The sequence below is a fragment of the Pipistrellus hanaki genome, assembly GCF_964339955.1.
Source record: "Pipistrellus hanaki genome assembly, chromosome: 11".
Classification (NCBI taxonomy): domain Eukaryota; kingdom Metazoa; phylum Chordata; class Mammalia; order Chiroptera; family Vespertilionidae; genus Pipistrellus; species Pipistrellus hanaki.
In genome coordinates, this window is record NC_140513.1 from 65,251,655 (window position 1) to 65,267,035 (window position 15,381).

At 51.7% G+C, this 15,381-nt stretch overlaps 1 protein-coding gene across 5 annotated transcripts in view; it reads left to right on the plus strand.

Moving 5' to 3' along the window:
* Nucleotides 1-15,381, plus strand: part of SLC35D2 (solute carrier family 35 member D2) — a 60,508-nt gene that overhangs the window by 42,551 nt on the left and 2,576 nt on the right. For 2 of the 5 annotated variants that reach the window (XM_084898988.1, XM_084898991.1), the window contains one exon: nucleotides 13,904-13,982. The exons of 1 other annotated variant lie outside the window; for it this stretch is intronic. In XM_084898988.1, coding sequence (XP_084755114.1) covers nucleotides 13,904-13,982 — 79 coding nt within the window. Of the gene's footprint in view, nucleotides 1-4,471; nucleotides 4,540-6,030; nucleotides 6,548-13,903; nucleotides 13,983-15,381 lie in introns of those variants that run through there. 2 more of the 5 variants (XM_084898987.1, XM_084898990.1) reach the window with 2 other exon arrangements.

Here is a 15,381-nt window from a genome sequence, read left to right on the forward strand (position 1 = left end):
AGGATGGGGGGGTGCTCAGGCTGAGAGGCACCCCATCCTGGCTCAGCGGGAGAGGGGGGCACTCAGGCTGGGAGGCACCCCGTCCTGGCTCAGCAGGCAGGGCGCTCAGGCTGAGAAGCAGGCCCACCGCTGTCCTTCAGGGCGGGAAGGCTGCGGGCTTCCAGGGCCTCCTGTGAGAGAGCCTCGAGGGGGGGTTTCTTCCTCCCACGGCTGGGCCAGGACACGCTTCTCCAGTGGCCGTTTCCCCCGGGGCTGCCTCCTGTCAGAGGCAACAGCCATGTTCATGTTTTCTTTCCAAAACGGCCCCCCACCCAGCTTTCCCGCAGGCTGCCTGGCGCGGGGCTCACTGCATTCAGGTGTGCAGAGCCGGGAGGAGCAGGCCAGGCGGGGAGCACAGTCACCCCCAGCGGCCGGGCTGAGCCATGGACAGCGGAGAGGGGCAGCCTCGGGGGAGGTTTGTCCCGTGAACCACCTCCCAGCTCATCCCATGTCGTTGCCACGGAAACGCGGTTTCCCTGGGAGGCCCCGGGTCCACCTGGGAAGTCTGACAGGTGGCGTCTCAGGCCGGTTCAGAGAGGGCCTGGGTTTCTCTCTCGAAGTGGAAATCTAGACATTCCTAGAAACTCGCCCAGCACCCGGTTGGAAGGAAAAGCATCCTTCCCTGTAGGAGCCGTGCTATGAGGGCGCACGGCGGCCAGAGGCCGGGCCTCGGGGCCTGCGGAGCGGAGCGGGCTGGACAGTGTGTGCGGCCTTCCCTGCTCCCGCCTCAGCCTGTGCTCCACCAGGGACAGTGTGTGCGGCCTTCCCCGCTCCCCTCAGCCTGTGCTCCACCAGGGACAGTGTGTGCGGCCTTCCCCGCTCCCCGCCTCAGCCTGTGCTCCGCCAGGGACAGTGTGTGCGGCCTTCCCTGCTCCCCTCAGCCTGTGCTCCACCAGGGACAGTGTGTGCGGCCTTCCCGCTCCCCTCAGCCTGTGCTCCACCAGGGACAGTGTGTGCGGCCTTCCCTGCTCCCCTCAGCCTGTGCTCCACCAGGGACAGTGTGTGCGGCCTTCCCGCTCCCCTCAGCCTGTGCTCCACCAGGGACAGTGTGTGCGGCCTTCCCTGCTCCCCTCAGCCTGTGCTCCACCAGGGACAGTGTGTGCGGCCTTCCCCGCTCCCCTCAGCCTGTGCTCCACCAGGACAGTGTGTGCGGCCTTCCCCGCTCCCCTCAGCCTGTGCTCCACCAGGGACAGTGTGTGCGGCCTTCCCCGCTCCCGCCTCAGCCTGTGCTCCACCAGGGACAGTGTGTGCGGCCTTCCCCGCTCCCCTCAGCCTGTGCTCCACCAGGGACAGTGTGTGCGGCCTTCCCCGCTCCCCTCAGCCTGTGCTCCACCAGGGACAGTGTGTGCGGCCTTCCCCGCTCCCCCCCTCAGCCTGTGCTCCACCAGGGACAGTGTGTGCGGCCTTCCCCGCTCCCGCCTCAGCCTGTGCTCCACCAGGGACAGTGTGTGCGGCCTTCCCCGCTCCCCTCAGCCTGTGCTCCACCAGGGACAGTGTGTGCGGCCTTCCCCGCTCCCCTCAGCCTGTGCTCCGGGCCAGGGACAGTGTGTGCGGCCTTCCCCGCTCCCGCCTCAGCGTGTGCTCCAGGCCAGGGAGAGCCTCGAGGGGGGGTTTCCTCCTCCCCCAGCTGGGCCAGGACAAGCTTCTCCCGTGGCCGTTTCCACCGGGCTGCCTCCTGTCAGAGGGTGAGCGGTCACAGGAGAGGAGGCGTTTTTGTCAGAGGCCTGTGCGCCCCACGTCAAAGGCCCTGCACTTGCCCCGTGGGGTTTGTACCAGGAGCTGATTCATGAGCTAGACCACATGTCAGCTTCCGTTGTCAGTGGAAGGAGCACGTGCTGAGTCCGTTTCCTGGCTGGCTGGAGAGGGTCCGTGGTGTGTGTGTGTGGGGGGGGGGGGGGGGGCGGGGGAGATGGTGGGGGGTGGAGATTTGGGGGGACGGAGGTGAGCCGCTGTGTGGGGTCGCTCCTGGGCCTGGACTTCACAGACCTTTATAGGTCTGCCAATAGCAGCGACTGTTCAGATTGGGCCTCTGTGAGAACTCTCAGTGGGTGAGCTTTCTTTAGTCATTTGAATCAAAGTACTTATTTAAAAAAAATGATTTAAAAAGTTTAAAATTATAGTTGACACACAATACTGTATTAGTTCAGGTGTACAATGTATTGATTAGACACTTCTGTTTATGTGGCTTAAGAAGTGGTCACCTGGGGAAGTCTGGTGTCGGCGCCCTGACACCGGCTGACACGGTCTGTGGTTATCACCGTGTTACTGCCTGCGTCCCCCTGGCCGCACTTCCGCTCCTGTGCTGGCTGCCTGGCCACGTGCCGAGAACAGTTAGTGTGCTACAGGTGATGAATAGGGATAAGTATGCCTTCTTATGTTTAGAAAGTACTTAAATGCAAATGAAAAGGATTCATATACCAACATATTTTTACAGCAATAATAAGTGTAAAGGAAGAAGTACTTTATTGTTATTCATGAATTGTTTTCTCTGTTTTAAATGTCATGCTATCTTGTGTTGTTGTTTTTTTTAATATATTTTATTGATTTTTTTTTAAAGTGAGGAAGGGAGAGGGATAGAGAGCTAGAAACATCGATGAGAGAGGAACATCGACCAGCTGCCTCCGGCACCCCCCGCACTGGGGATGTGCTCACAACCAATGTACATGCCCTTGACCGGAATCGAATCTGGGACCTCTCAGTCCATAGGCCGACGCTCTATCTATTGAGCCAAACCGGTTTCGGCTTGTGTTGTTTTTTTAAAAAAATGCTACCCAGACAGTGTCATCATTATGGGAGAAACAAAACCAAAACCTGTCAAACTTCCAGCTGGCAAAGAATCCCGATGTTGTGATTCATTTCTCCATCGGCCCTGGTCATGTGGCTTCAGGAATATATCGTGTTCACTTACTATTGACACACGTACCGCCATTCTTGGAGTAGGTCAGTGTTAGTTTGGGGATTATGGTTCCTCCTGTTCCCAACTGTATCTGACGCTCAGACGCAGAGAGCCGTCCGTAGTTTCTGTTTGGTTCTGATCTTAGTCCTGGCGTCAGCCATGGGGATGGTTTCTGCCCCTTTGATCGGCCTGGGGCTTGCCAGTCACTATGACAGGTTTGTGTTCACTGCATATTTTTCTTTCACAAGTAATGACTTTTTGAAAAATGTTTTAAGACGGAGACTTTCAAACCTATGCAGAAGGAGAGAGAAGAGTATAACAATCCCCATGCATCCAGCAACCAGTTTCAGAAATTATCAACATTTAATGTGTGTCTTTTTTTTTTTTTTTTTTTTTAAATCCTCGTCAGAGGAAACATTTTCCATTGATTTCCAGGAGGGGAGAGAGAAAGAAAGACGTGAGAAAGACACATTGATGGTGCACTGACTAAGGCTGGAAACCTGCCACCTGGTACATGCCCTTGACCAGGAATCAAACTCCTGATCCTTTGGTCCTCAGGCTGGTGTGCTAACTGCTGAGCCAAACTGTGCATCTTTTTATAAGAGAGGTGGGCAAAGCATTACTAATGAGATAGTGGTGCAGTGAAGTGTGACAAGGCTGTAGTAATCAGACGAGAGAATTCCATTTAATTGGTTTAAACAGTTTGAATTATAAATTTTAGAAGGATTTAAATAATTTTAAACATAAAATTATTAAAACTTGGCTAACAGTATTGCTTCACAGAAAGTGAATAGAACTTACATTTAATCATGTTATTCAGTAATACTTAGGTATAGTCTTGAGTCACCTTAAAATTATTTTTGGAGGCAGGCAAGAGACAAATCATGAATCAAATACTCCTTTTTATTGTCACCTGACATTTGAAGAGGGTTGATTTTATTTTCTTAGCTGGGGACTAAGAGCAGAAAGTGTGTCTTAAACTTCTCTGTCCACTGGCTACTCAATCGAAGTACTTGATTGCTTTGTAAACAGCAAATAATTGTTTATTTGTTTGTGATTCTTCCTAAGCATTTGCAAGTTCTTGAAAACTTAAAGGTTTCTTAAGTTCATAATTAATAATTAATGCCAGTATTCTTAACTTTATAATAAACTTTCTTCTAAGGTTATTTTATAGAAAGTAAACCTAACCTGACTTTGTGACTACAATTTTAGTGAAGATTTAATGATAACCATAGCAATATAACTACCCTTTTGTCCTTGTCACCTGCAAGGTTCTAAACAATTTCATTAAATCCTCAGATCAATCTTTTGAGGATGTTTTAAGAAAATAATCTTTACTTTGTAAAATGAACCTGAGGTTTTAGGGAAGAAGAGTAATTTGCCCAATCTCACATAATAGGTACTGCCTAGGATTTAAAAATATATATATTTTTTCTCTTTGGGAACTTGGTTCATGTACTAAATAAAATGCACAACTTGGTGAAACCAGTGGATCTAAACTGTAACATTATTAATCTAATCATTCGTTTTCTTCAGGCTACTGAATTCAACCAATGGAAGAATGTTCTATTTATCATACAGTTTCTTCTTTCCTGTTTTTTGGGGTAAGAAACCATAGATAAGTACAAGTTTGGTCAATGGCTCCTCTTGACAGGTAATACAAAACAATATACATTCTCTCTGTTCTGTCAAAATTCCTTTGTTTCGGCTTCTCCACCTTTCTCTGGAAAGTACCCCTGTAGCAGAGGAGTGGCCTGGGACCCATGTCACATGTCACAGTCCATTGATAGGCAACATGATGTTTGGGATGAAGTTAGCTGACCTGTCAGATTCCGTACTGTGTTTGTCTCTGTCACAAAGTCCTATGTTTTCCAAGCTCCACCCCACATACACAGTGGAAATGATAACCATTTTCTGTAGTGCTGTACCTGCTGTGTTCAGGGAAATTTCTGAGAGATGACAAGGTCATTATGTTGTCTAATAATTTTAGGCTTTTGTTCTTAAAAAGTTTCTTACAAATATTCTCCTGTTAGAGCCATGCAGCCGTGTCTCTCTTTTCCTCTTCTTCTTCTTCTTCTTCTTCTTCTTCTTCTTCTTCTTCTTCTTCTTCTTCTTCTTCTTCTTCTCTCTCCTCCTCCTCCTCCTCCTCCTCCTCCTCCTCCTCCTCCTCCTCCTCCTCCCCTTCCTCCTCCTCCTCCTCCCCCTTCCTCCTCCTCCTCCCCCTCCTCCTCCTCCTCCTCCTCCTCCCTGAACTTGAAAATTTTCAGGAACAAGTAATACATACAACAAATAATCCAAACCTGTGAAAGAATGCCCGGGACAGGCAGCCACCCTCCCTCCCTCATCCTCCTTCATCCCTCCGCTGTCCCTGCTCCCCCCTCTCCCCGCCCCCCCCCCCCCCTGCCCCAGCCCCGCGGGGTTCCCCCTCAGAGACAAGCACTGATTGAAGTCTTTGGAGCATGCTTCCAGGGCTGGGCTCCATGTGGATACAAGCACCTGTGTCTTCTCCCACACACAAGGGTTTTTGCCTGAGTCTCAGGGAGTTACTTATCAAAAGGCTTTTCCTGTGAAGAAAGATGAATTTCCCTTATTTTTTTAACTGTGAATGCTGCCATTTTAATGATGCGTATCTGAAGAAAGGTAACTCATGATCTCTTTGATCAGCACTCAATTTTCAAACTGGGTTTTAATTGCCAGTAAAAATATTTATGTAGGCCCTAGCCAGTTTGGCTCAGTGGATAGGCATTGGCCTGCGGACTCAAGGGTCCCAGGTTCAAATCCGGTCAGGGGCATGTGCCTAGCATGTTGGAGTGAGTAGGGGCTGTGGTGGGAGTGGAAGCGCGTGGCAGGCAGTGACTGTTGGGGCGAATTACTGAAGTCCTGGGGCTTGCGAAGTATACAGCACACTTTATAGAGGAAAAAGGAAACGGGAAGGATGGCAAAAAGCCGTTGTAAGGAATAAATGTCAATGAGGGCATGTGCCAGGCGGTAGGGGAAAAAGGAGACATGTGCTGCTACTAGAAACAGTAAATAACAGGCAGGTGTGAAAGATGAGGAAAAACGCGGCTCAACAAACCACTCTTCCCTCATGCCAGGGTTTCAGGAGTCATAAGAGCCCGTCCCCAGCCGGCGCACGACGAACGCTGGTTTCGAGCCTGGCACCCCGGCTAGAAGCCGCCCGGAACACCAAATTGGCCAATGAGGGGAGAGGCGGGGCACCGAGACGGCCTAGGTCGCCAAATGGGCCCACCGCAGCCACTGAGTGGGCCTGGCCAAGCTAGCCTGGAGCATTTGACTTCATAGGAGATCTGGTGGAGCCCGCGATGATTTGCACGGAGAGCACTAGGGGTGCTCCCGTGCGCCAAGCCTTTAAAGGCGGCCAGGTTAATAATTTTTACACTTAGAGCGACATAGCTTACGCTTCCACATGACCTGGCTTCTTACAGCGCCGCATCACAGAACACCTCCTATCGTTGCGCTTTATGGAAGGTGTCTTTGATCACGTAAAACCCTATATATTGTTCTAGTTTTACCATCCCGGCATGTCCTAGAAACCGCGGTGTATTGTGGGTGCAGTATGCAAAAGACCGGGCAGACTCAGCCCCGCCCCCGGCACGCAGGGCGAGGGGGCGGGGCCGCCGCGGGCACCCTGCGTTCCTCTCCGGCACGGAAGGGCCGCGGGGGCGGGAGGTGGCGGAGGCGGGGAGGAGGCCGGAGGTCAGAGGCGGCTGGGAGCCTCCCTCCGGGGCCCGCGGGCCGTGAGGGCGCGACTCTAGGCGGCCAGTCGGAGCACGCGGCCCCCAGAGCCCCGGGCCGGGACCCAGCGGCGGCGGCGGCGGCCCTGCCCCCGCGCTCGGACCCGCACCCCCAACCCGCTCTTCCACTCGCTCTTGTTCAAGAAGATGGATAGGCATTGGCCTGCGGACTCAAAGGTCCCAGGTTCGATTCCAGTCAGGGGCATGTGCCTTGCTTGTGGGCACATCCCCAGTAGATGTGCGGGAGGCAGCTGATCCATGTTTCTCTCTCACTGATGTTTCTAACTCTTTCTCTCTGTAAAAATCAATAAAATATAAAAAAAAAAATATTTATGTATAGCCTCCAGTTCAGTAATTCTCTCTGTAGCTGTGTCTGACTTAATGTTTAACCTGATGATGGAGTTTTTTATTGAAACAGTTTTATGTTTTATTTGTCCAAGTTCACAGCCTTTTTCTAAACTTCTCATTCTTTCATTGGCTGTCCTTGTGACTGGACCTATTATTTCCTTAAGTGTCATGTGCGTAGCTATTCTATGTTCTGTGTCTCATGATTCCAACATCCACAGTTCTTGAGAATCTAAATATGTACTTTATTGACTGACTGTGTAGTTTGTGACTATCATTATGGTCTTCTTTCTCGTGTGCTTGATGACTTGTGATTGTGAGTCTGTTGCTTAATCTTAATCAGGCCTATTGGCTGAGATTGGGAATTTGAGAAATTTGCCTATAGGAACAAATCGATTTTGCTCCAGAGCTGATTGCCCCTGACCTGGACATTTGAGGCTTTTTTGAGGGTCTGAGTATGAGGGCTACCATGGTCCCCCCTCCCTACCCCCCCAGACTGGAGTTTGGCCCAGGGTTCAGTTTCAGACAGTGCTGTTCTGCTCTGACTGACTCTGCCCCACTGTCTTCGGCTCTGACTGTTGCCTGGCCCTGATTGCTTACTGCTCTGCTACAGTTCCTCCTCTTTCAAAGGAGTGACTTTTAATGACCTCGTGTGCCTCTTTCAAGACCATCAATCTCCCCAATAATGTGTTCTTTCCAGGCATTGGTTGTTCTCAAGGGGAGAGAGAGTACTAAGTACTCAAAAGTGCTGAGGCAGCCATTGGTTGGAAGCATAAGTTAGTAAAATATTTGTGGTTTTCCCAGTTGTTGCTTGAGAACACTTAACTGCAAAAACAGTCTACAAAGTCATGTTGTGAGTTACCTTTATCAAACCATCGTTTTTCCCTTTCCAATTAAAAAAAAAAAATCAACCTATATCAATACAAACTCAGACCAGTGCCTTTCTACTGCCTCAGCCCATTCAGCTGTGAGCAGCAGAGCCAAGTTTTCAAGTCTTTTGTCATCCTATATAATAAAACCTAATATGCAAATCAACCGAATGGTGGAACGACTGGTTGCTATGATGTGCACTGACCACCAGGGGGTAGATATTCAACCTAGGAGCTGCCCTCTGGTGGTCAGTGTGCTCCCACAGGGGGAGCGCCGCTCAGCCAGAAGCTGGGCTCACGGCTAGAGGCTCAGTGGAGCTGGCGGGAGCCTCTCCCACCTCCATGGCAGTGCTATGGAACCCTCGGGGGATGTCCAACTGCTGGCTTAGGCCGCTCCCCCTAAGCCGGCAGTTGAACACCCCCCCAGGGGTCCTGGACTGTGAGAGGGTGCAGGCCCGGTTGAGGCACTCCCTTCCTCCCACAATGCACGGATGTGGTGCACCAGGCTTCTAGTGTTATTACAAGCTTGAAGAGATACTTCTTTTCACCTGTACTTTACTACGTGACCATCCCATGAAGGGAATCAAGAAGTGAGCCCTCTGGGGGAGCTGTCCTGTAAGTGCTGTGGCCTGCGGAGCTGGGTGGGAGCTGCCACTTTCTGGGGCTTGACCCCATCTGTGTACAGGAGAGTATGTGGAAACAAATACTCTCCTGTGAAAAGTTTTTAGTATACTATTTTATCAGTACTCACTTTGCAAATGAAAATGTCCCAAAGCATAGTAATTATAAATAAATTAGTAAAAATGACGAAATCGTTAACATTTCAGTTTTCACCCAACTTTAAGAATGAAAACTTGGTAGGCCTCAGTTTTGCTAAGTAGGTCTTTTGAGGACACTAAAATCATCACATTCCAGCAGCTACGTGTCTGAACTCTGGGATCAGATGATCTGTGTTTCAATGGTGGTTTTGCCACTTATCATCAATGGTTCTTGGTTAAGTTATTTAACCTTGTCGAGCCTCAGTTTCCTTACCTCTGAACTGGGAACAATGAGCTAAACTTTAGCTGCTAAAATATGATTTATAAGGTGGGGTTCTGTGAACTGAATGAGTAAAGAGCACAGTGCTAGACACATACAGAATTGCTCAATAAGTACGATATATTGTTAATATTTCTGTTTCTTGAGGCCAGCCTGTTCAGTTTGGCTGTCCTCTCTCTCTCTAATCCTCACCTGAGAATATGTTTTTATTTATTTTAGAGGAGGGAAAGAGAAAGAAACATCAATCAGTTGCCTCCTGTACATACCCCAACCGGGGATTGAACCCACAACCTAGGTAGGTGTCCTGCCCAGAAATTGACCTGGCACCTATGGGACGACGCTCCCACCCACTGTGGCACGCGGGCAGGGCTTGCTGTCCTCTGTTCACGGGGACAGATTTGGGTCTGAGAGTTTTCTCCCGTGGTGTGTGCTTTACTCCAGGGTCCAGTGCTCATTCTGAAGCTGCTCTGGAGGGAAGCTTCCATTTCAGCCTGGAGGGTTTTCCAGAACCCTGCTTCCTGCAGTTTCTCACTCGCAGGAATGGGATGGCCCATTGCTTCTTCGCGGTGGTAGAAACCACTAAGCCTCCGAGAGTGTCCTTTGGTTCCAGACAACTGGCGCGGGCTCGGCTGTCCCTCCTCTCAGGTCCCCGCTCAGGGAGCGTCCACCCCGGAGCCAGCCTCCTACTCACAGTGACTGCGCTCACATTTGCTTTTCAAACTTCCCCAACCACCGAACCTCCATTCCAAGTTGAAAGTAAATTTTAAAAATTATAACACTTTAAAACTGTGATTTAAAAGCCAATGGAATGGTGAGAAGGAGGGACTTTTCTTTGGAGTTATGGTGAAGGACTCAGCGTTAAGACATGCTATTTGTAATCAGGCGTTTGTAAATACAGCGTAGGATGGGGTGAACGGTGTCAGGGAGACAAGCTGGATTGTGGGAGCGAAGGTTGTACAGCACGGACTGGAAGTAAGCTGACCAGCTGGATTTTAAAAGCTGGTTCTGTAGGTCTTTTTAATCTTGCCGAGAAATGACAGGTTCCGGCTCATTGATACCAGCCCCTGGCACCTGCTCCCAGGCCTGAGGGAGGTTATCCTAATCTGTGTCTGCCCCTTTAACCCCACGGAAGCAGTAATGTATTTCTTAATAAAAACACAAAAGCATCAGATTTCCCTACTCAGGGGATAAAAGGTGTTCTGTTCTTTGAACTGTCATGGGTACTGGCAAGATGCAGCACAGGAGGGAACAGGACGCTGTGGATTGCTGGGCCCTGGGACAACAGAGCTTTGGAGGTGGCAGGTATTCCCATAATCCTCCAGCAAGCAAATCTCTGGGTGTGACCGATGCTCTAGAACAGTGGTCGGCAAACTCATTAGTCAACAGCGGCAAACTCATTAGTCAACAGCGGCAAACTCATTAGTCAACAGCTGCAAACCGTGGCTTTCGAGCCGCAGTTTGCCGACCACTGCTCTAGGAAGACGGGTCTATTCATCCCGTGACCAGCGTCCTCACACATCACAGAGGCCCGGGGTCGGAGAGTCCTACCAGAGATGGCAAGATGAGAAAGCTAGACGTTCTTTGAAACCCGGAATTACAGAACAGTAATGTTCTGGTACCGTTGTGGTCAGTGCAAGGAGTGTTAAAGTGCCTTTTATTATCTGAACATTTATTTTGAATTTCTATACATGCTTGTGCATGGGATGGTAACCAGCAGCAGGTTGTAAATGAGGTTATTTGAGTTCTGTTTGTGATGGCCACCAGGGTGCCAGACAGGCTTGGGTAAATATTTCTCTGTGCGTGTGTGTGTGTGTGTGTGTGTGTGTGTGTGTGTGTGTGTGATTTGCAGAAATAGGAGGAAACCTTTGAGCAGGTTCTGGTCCAGGGCTGTCCGCACGGGCACCTCTATCCCTTGGGCATAGCTGGCATCTGCTATCTACAATAGATATCTATCATCTATGTGCTATTACTTTTCAAGTATACACAGATTATAAGCGATTTAAAAATGCAGAATGGCAAAAAGCTGCTGAGTATTTGCAGCGCTTTTAAATATCTTAGCATTTTATTCAACCACAGGTGCCAAAATCAAAACTGTCATGTGCAGGTCGACATTTTGGTGTTAAAAGTGGTGTGGTTTCCTTTGGACTGAGTTAATAGAGGTTCTTTTAGTTTAGAACCTGGGTCTTTACCAAAGGATTGCACAAGTACTTATTTGCATATAGAAATACATTCTGTTTTTTAAGAGGAAAAAAAAATACGCCACTTTGATCTTGTGGTTTTATATTCATCCTCTATGGGGACACCTAGTGGTTTCAATGAGAACTGCAGCCTTTCTGTGGAGACCCAATCTGTTACTAAGATCTGCTAGCTAATTCAGACCTGACCTCCCCAGGACCTTAGAGAGGGGTCTCCTCCCCAGCTGTCCAGTGAGTGTCCTGGTCGCCCACACTCGTGGTAGATGGACATTGGAGTCTTAGATCTGAGGTGTCCGTGATTCTGAACGCAGGTCCAGATAGTTTCACTGAAACGTGGGATGGAGAAAATGGGAGACCAGAACCCTGGGATAGGAACTTTAATGTGAAAAGAACACTAAAGGATGGCCATGCTCGTCCTGGTGTGAGGCCGCAGGGCTGGCGGGGAAGCCTGCTGGACCTTTCCCGCGTCCCTGAGTGGGCTTGGTGCCTGCCTGGGCTGCACGCTCTGATTTTGTGGATTCAGCTCCTCTGGAGCAGATGCTGGGGCACTGCCTCTGACCCGGGCCGCCCCGCACCGGCCGCAGGCTGCGTTTGTTAATCTCTGCGTTTTATGCATGAGCGGGATTGTTTATAGTTCCTCGGGGCTCTACATTAATGTTCAATTTATTAAAAATGTAAAAATTAAAACGAAGGTTTCGTTAAGCCTTTAATATGTAAATACTGCTGCTCGATTTATAAAGCCAGTAATCTTTGCATAAACATAACTTTACTTTCATTATTTGATTAATGGTTTGTTATCTCAAGTTTAACTTATTAAAATCTCCCAACCAATTTACTCTAAATTAGTTTCATTTACAACTTAGTGAATTGAAAGTTTTTTAACCCCTTAAAACTGCTTTTACAATCTGCGTTACCTGATTTCCCCCCGGAATTCCAGGCCCTCATGCGGTCCTCGCAAAGCTAAGGAACCTGGTAGCTTTGCACGGCAAAGCAGCCCTCCGAAATCTAAGAAACCAAAGTTGGAAATAAATCAGCTTCTTTTCAACGTTCGAGTAGCAAGTGCCGATTTTCTCAGGTTCTCCGACTCCTCTCCGGTCCGGCAGCTGCCCGTTCCACCTCAGAGCCACACAGGCCGAGGGGGCGGCTCTCTCACCTGTCAGAGGGCTGCAGTTACCTCGAGAACAGACTTTTTTTTTTTTCTCTGAGAATTACAAAATTGAAGATTGTCATTGAGTCTGTTCCTCAACTTTATGTTAACGCGTGATGTGCTTTACTCTGTTCCCTACCACCCCTGCTAAGAAACATGTCAGCCAAAGGCCGTCCCTGCTCTGGCTCTGGTTCTGCTGCCAGCAGTGAGAGATTTGGGCCTGGACTGGACACTGAGCGCTGAATTCCCGCAGGGTTTATCCTCCAGGGGTCTTCAAACTACGGCCCGCGGGCCACATGCGGCCCGCAGAGGAGTCTGATCCGGCCCGCCAGGTTTTTTGGGCAGTGAGCGCAGCCGAGGTGTTACAGTAGGAATTAGTAGTTCATAGAGTCCGGCCCTCCAGCTCTCTGAGGGACCGTGATCTGGCCCCCACTTTAAAAAGTTTGGGGACCCCTGCTCCAGGCGCACAGGCTGAGTCCTCCCGTGGGGTTCCCTCTGCTCCTGCCTTCCAACTGGGGTTTGGCGTTCAAATCCAGTGTCATTCCTCTCGCCCCCTGCTGTGCCCCCAAGTTGATTGTGATCTCTGTCAGCATTTAATCACCTGATTCAAGTAGCCAGTTTCCTTCACTAATTGGCAACGCGTCTCTTTCTTCCCGTCCCCGTGGCTGGGCTGTCGGCTCTTTCCGGGCGGGTGCGTTTCCCTGTCCAGCGTGTGGGCACAGGCCTGTGTCCTTTTGCAGGAGGGTAAGAAAGGGCTGACAGTGTCGAATGCCTGGCCGTTAACTTTGGTAACAGGGACGGGGTGTCACCGACATGGGAAATCCGCTCACGTCAACCGCCTTCGTCCAAAGCCAGCGGCTGCTCGCTGATTGCCGTCCTCACACCCGTGCTGCTCAGCGCTGGCGGCTCCTGGGCTTTGTTTCGGAGCTGAGACTGTCTGCGGGCTGCCTCCCCACCCCACTGCCCCCTCCGCCCCTGTCTCTAGGAGGACAGTCTCTGCCAGGCACCATCCTGTGGAAACATGCGCCCGGTGCCCGGGCTGGTGGCTCAGTGGTTAGAGGGCCGGCCCGTGCACCGCAGGCTCTCAGGTTGAATTCCCAGTCAAGGGCCCGGACCTGAGCTGCAGGTTCTATCCCTGCCCCGGACAGGGCACGTGCAGGAGGCAGCTAATCAATGTGTCTCTCCCACATCGATGTTCCTCTCTCTCTCTCTGCCTCTCTCTCTCCCTCCCTCCCTCCCTTCCATTCTATCTAAAACCAAAAATCAGTGGAAAGAATATCCCCGGGTGAGAATTAACAACAACGAAGTGCACCAGGTGATTCTGAAGCACAGAGGGGGTGAAAACCCAGTGCTGTGGTGTAGCTGTCAAACGGAAGATCTCAGTTCATCGTTCCTACCCCCCTACTGAGGAACCATGAACGGGAAAGAGACAGACAAAATGAAAGGAACGTTAAGGCAGGAAGTCTGGCCAGTGCGGGACTGGACCCTCCTGTGGAAGGTCAGCGCTAAGAGCCGTTGTGCCGTGTGGGGGTCCGTCCACGCCAGCGCCGCGGGGGCCCTCGCGGACGGGAGCAGCGCGGCCCTCCCGCGGCCGCCGGCTCAGGCGTTGCTCCTCGCAGGTTCCTGCTGATGTACTCCACCGTGCTGTGCAGCCACTACAACTCGGCGCTGACCACGGCCGTGGTGGGAGCCATCAAGGTGAGGGCTGAGGCCGGGTGTGTGTGTGTGTGTGTGTGTGTGTGTGTGAGTGTGTGTGTGTGGGGGGTGTGTGTGTGTGTGTGGTGTGTGTGTGGGGGGTGTGTGTGTGTGTGGGTGTGTGTGGGGGTGTGTGTGGAGGGGGTGTGTGGGGTGTGTGTGTGTGTGTGAGGGTGTGTGTGTGGGGGGGTGTGTGTGGGGGGTGTGTGTATGTGGGGGGGATGTGATGTGTGTGGGGGTGTGTGTGTGTGTGGGGGGATGTGGTGTGTGTGTGTGTGTGTGTGTGTGTGGTGTGTGTGGGGGGTGGGGGGTGTGTGTGGAGGGGGTGTGTGTGGGGGTGGGGTGGGGGTGGGGTGGGGGGTGTGTGTGGGGGGTGTGTGTGGGGGGTGGGGGGTGTGTGTGGAGGGGGTGTGTGGGGTGTGTGTGTGTGTGGGGGTGTGTGTGTGTGTGGTGTGTGTGGGGGGTGGGGGGTGTGTGTGGAGGGGGTGTGTGGGGTGTGTGTGGGGTGTGTGTGTGTGTGGGGGGTGGGGGGTGTGTGTGGGGGTGTGTGTGGGGGGGGTGTGTGTGGAGGGGGTGTGTGTGTGTGTGTGTGTGTGTGGTGTGTGTGGGGGGTGGGGGGTGTGTGGGGTGTGTGTGTGTGTGTGGTGTGTGTGGGGGGTGGGGTGTGTGTGGGGTGTGTGTGTGTGTGTGGTGTGTGTGGGGGGTGGGGTGTGTGTGGGGTGTGTGTGTGGGGGGTGTGTGTGGGGGGTGGGGGGTGTGTGTGGAGGGGGTGTGTGGGGTGTGTGTGGGGTGTGTGTGTGTGTGGGGGGTGGGGGGTGTGTGTGGGGGGTGGGGTGTGTGTGGGGTGTGTGTGTGTGTGTGGTGTGTGTGGGGGGTGGGGGGTGTGTGGGGTGTGTGTGTGTGTGTGGTGTGTGTGGGGAGTGGGGAGTGTGTGTGTGTGGGGGGAGGGGTGTGTGTGGAGGGGGTGTGTGTGGGGGTGTGTGTGGGGGGGGTGTGTGTGGGGGGTGGGGTGTGTGTGTGGAGGGGGTGTGTGTGGGGGGTGGGGAGTGTGTGTGTGTGGGGGGAGGGGTGTGTGTGGGGGGGTGGGGGGCAGGGTTGAAGCAGGACTTTCTGTGAACCCAGTCTGGGCCGTAGAGACCTGAGTTTGGTTTTGTTGTCATCAGGGGGGTAAGAGTGCTGGCAGTGACGTTTCCAGCTGTGCCTGGGCCATCACTTCTTCCGTCTTCTAACCCAGTGGTCGGCAAACCGTGGCTCGAGAGCCACATGCGGCTCTTTGGCCCCTTGAGTGTGGCTCTTCCACAAAATACCATGGCCTGGGCGAGTCCATTTAGAAGAAGTGGCGTTAGAAGAAGTTTAAGTTTAAAAAACGTGGCTCCCAAAAGAAATTTCAATCGCTGTCCTG